At 43.5% G+C, this 2,008-nt stretch overlaps 1 protein-coding gene across 1 annotated transcript; it reads left to right on the top strand.

The window, feature by feature from the left end:
• LOC125136683 (olfactory receptor 11H6-like) lies at window positions 1–942 on the top strand. Its single transcript, XM_047797494.1, has one exon. It carries the CDS (start codon window positions 55–57, stop codon window positions 940–942), a length of 888 nt encoding a protein of 295 aa, XP_047653450.1. The 5' UTR covers window positions 1–54.
• Window positions 943–2,008: the final 1,066 nt, after the last annotated feature.

The following is a 2,008-nucleotide window of genomic DNA, read 5'->3' as shown; positions in this document are numbered from 1 at the left end:
CACTCTGACCCTGTGAGTGAATTCATTCTTCTTGGCTTCACCTGTACCTGGGCGATGCAGATCTTCCTCTTCTCACTCTTCTCTGTGATGTACGTGTTGACACTAATTGGAAACCTGTGCATTACCTGCACAGTGTGGTGGGACCAGCACCTCCACACCCCCATGTACATCCTGCTGGCCAATTTTTCCTTCCTGGAGATGTGGTATGTCACCTCCACTGTCCCCAGTATGCTAGCCAACTTGCTCTCTGAGACCAAGACCATCTCCTTCTCTGGCTGCTTCCTCCAGTTCTACTTCTTCTCCATGGGCACCACTGAAAACTTCTTCTTGTCTGCCATGGCCTTTGATAGGTATCTTGCTATCTGCAGGCCCCTACACTACCCCACTGTCATGACAGTTCAACGCTGCATCAGAATGGGAGCCTGCTGCTGGGTGTGTGGCTTCTCCTGTTTCCTTTTCCCAGTTTATCTCATCTCCCAGCTTCCTTTTTGTGGCCCTAATACTATTGATCACTTTTTATGTGACCCGGGACCCCTCATGAAGTTGTCTTGTGTGCCAGCCCCTGCCACTGAGATCGTCTGTGCCATCTTTAACTCAGTCCTAATTTTCTCCACGTTCCTGTTCATTACCAGCTCCTACACCCTGGTAATCAGGGCTGTGCTTAGGGTCCCCTCAGCAGAAGGCAGGCGTAAGGCTTTCTCCACCTGTGGCTCCCATTTGGCTGTGGTGTCCCTGTTCTATGGCTCAATCATGGTGATGTATGTGAGTCCCACAGCAGGCAATCCAGCAGGGATTCAGAAAATTGTGACTTTATTTTACTCTGTGATGACTCCACTTTTCAATCCCCTGATCTACAGCCTCCGAAATAAGGAGATGAAGGAAGCCCTGAGAAAACTGTGTAGGAGCATGCTATTTGGTCAAAGACAGCTTCTCAAGTACTAGAATCCATATATAGGTAGGATATAGAGTGGTAAAATTATAGAAGATTAATGGCTTTAAGTAAATTTGGGAGACATGTATGTCTCCTAAATCCTCTGGAATATTTTTAGGAATGCATTTCAATGATGCAAATTACAAGTAAGTTCTTACCAGAATTAACGTAAATCATTTGTACTAGGCTTTACTGTTTGTATTGATCAATATAAATGTTTTATGAATGTGCCTGTGTGTGCTGCATGGAAATAGGAAAATGCCAAATACTCAAGACATTTTTACAAGGAAAAAATAGCATATACACCCAGATGTCAACTGCTCAATTCCTATATCTTTGGCAAATTTAAGTAAATTTGTCTCTGACCATGAGTTCCATAGTGATTAGAGGTCTAGAGTCTATACCACTGTCTGCACACACACACACACACACACACACACACACACTCACATGCACACACCATACAAGCAGGCTCATGTGTGCTTCTATCCTCTCTCCTACTGCACCCGCTGTCTTATTTTGGTCACATCAGTCTGGGTGTGCACCTCATCCATTTCAACATTTTATATGAAATCAAACCATTCCAGCTTTGCGTGGGTTAATAAGCCTAACTCAGGGATGGGTTTAGGGAGAGTCAGAGGAAGGACCATGCTCAACACTTAGCTTCCCATATTTTACCCTGGTGCTGCCTCGTTCTCCTCTTTTCTCATCCTCTCCCCACCACCCACAAGAGGGACCAGAACATCTTTCCCTTCCTTATTCACAAGAATCTTGTCCATATTTAGGTCCTTTGGGGGTTGAGAGTCTTCGTCAAATAAGCATGTCAAAAATTGCTTCTTAGCAGGCCAATTTTTGAACATGATCTTGTGAAAATAGTTTTCTCCAACTGGTTACTGTTTGGGTTGTTTTAGTGTCACATAACTTGATCTACTTCTTTATCTTACTACCACCCAGAAGAATGCAATCAAAAGAATATAAGCACTCAAACAGAACAGGAGTGAGACCTGGAAACAAGATCACCTGGAATAAACTTAATAAAACAAAAATAATTCATACCTTAAGTGCCTTATGATTTCT

This window comes from Phacochoerus africanus, chromosome 9 (genome assembly GCF_016906955.1).
Source record: "Phacochoerus africanus isolate WHEZ1 chromosome 9, ROS_Pafr_v1, whole genome shotgun sequence".
Lineage (NCBI taxonomy): Eukaryota > Metazoa > Chordata > Mammalia > Artiodactyla > Suidae > Phacochoerus > Phacochoerus africanus.
Note: the sequence above shows the minus strand (reverse complement) of the source record. Positions and strands in the feature narration are given on the sequence as shown.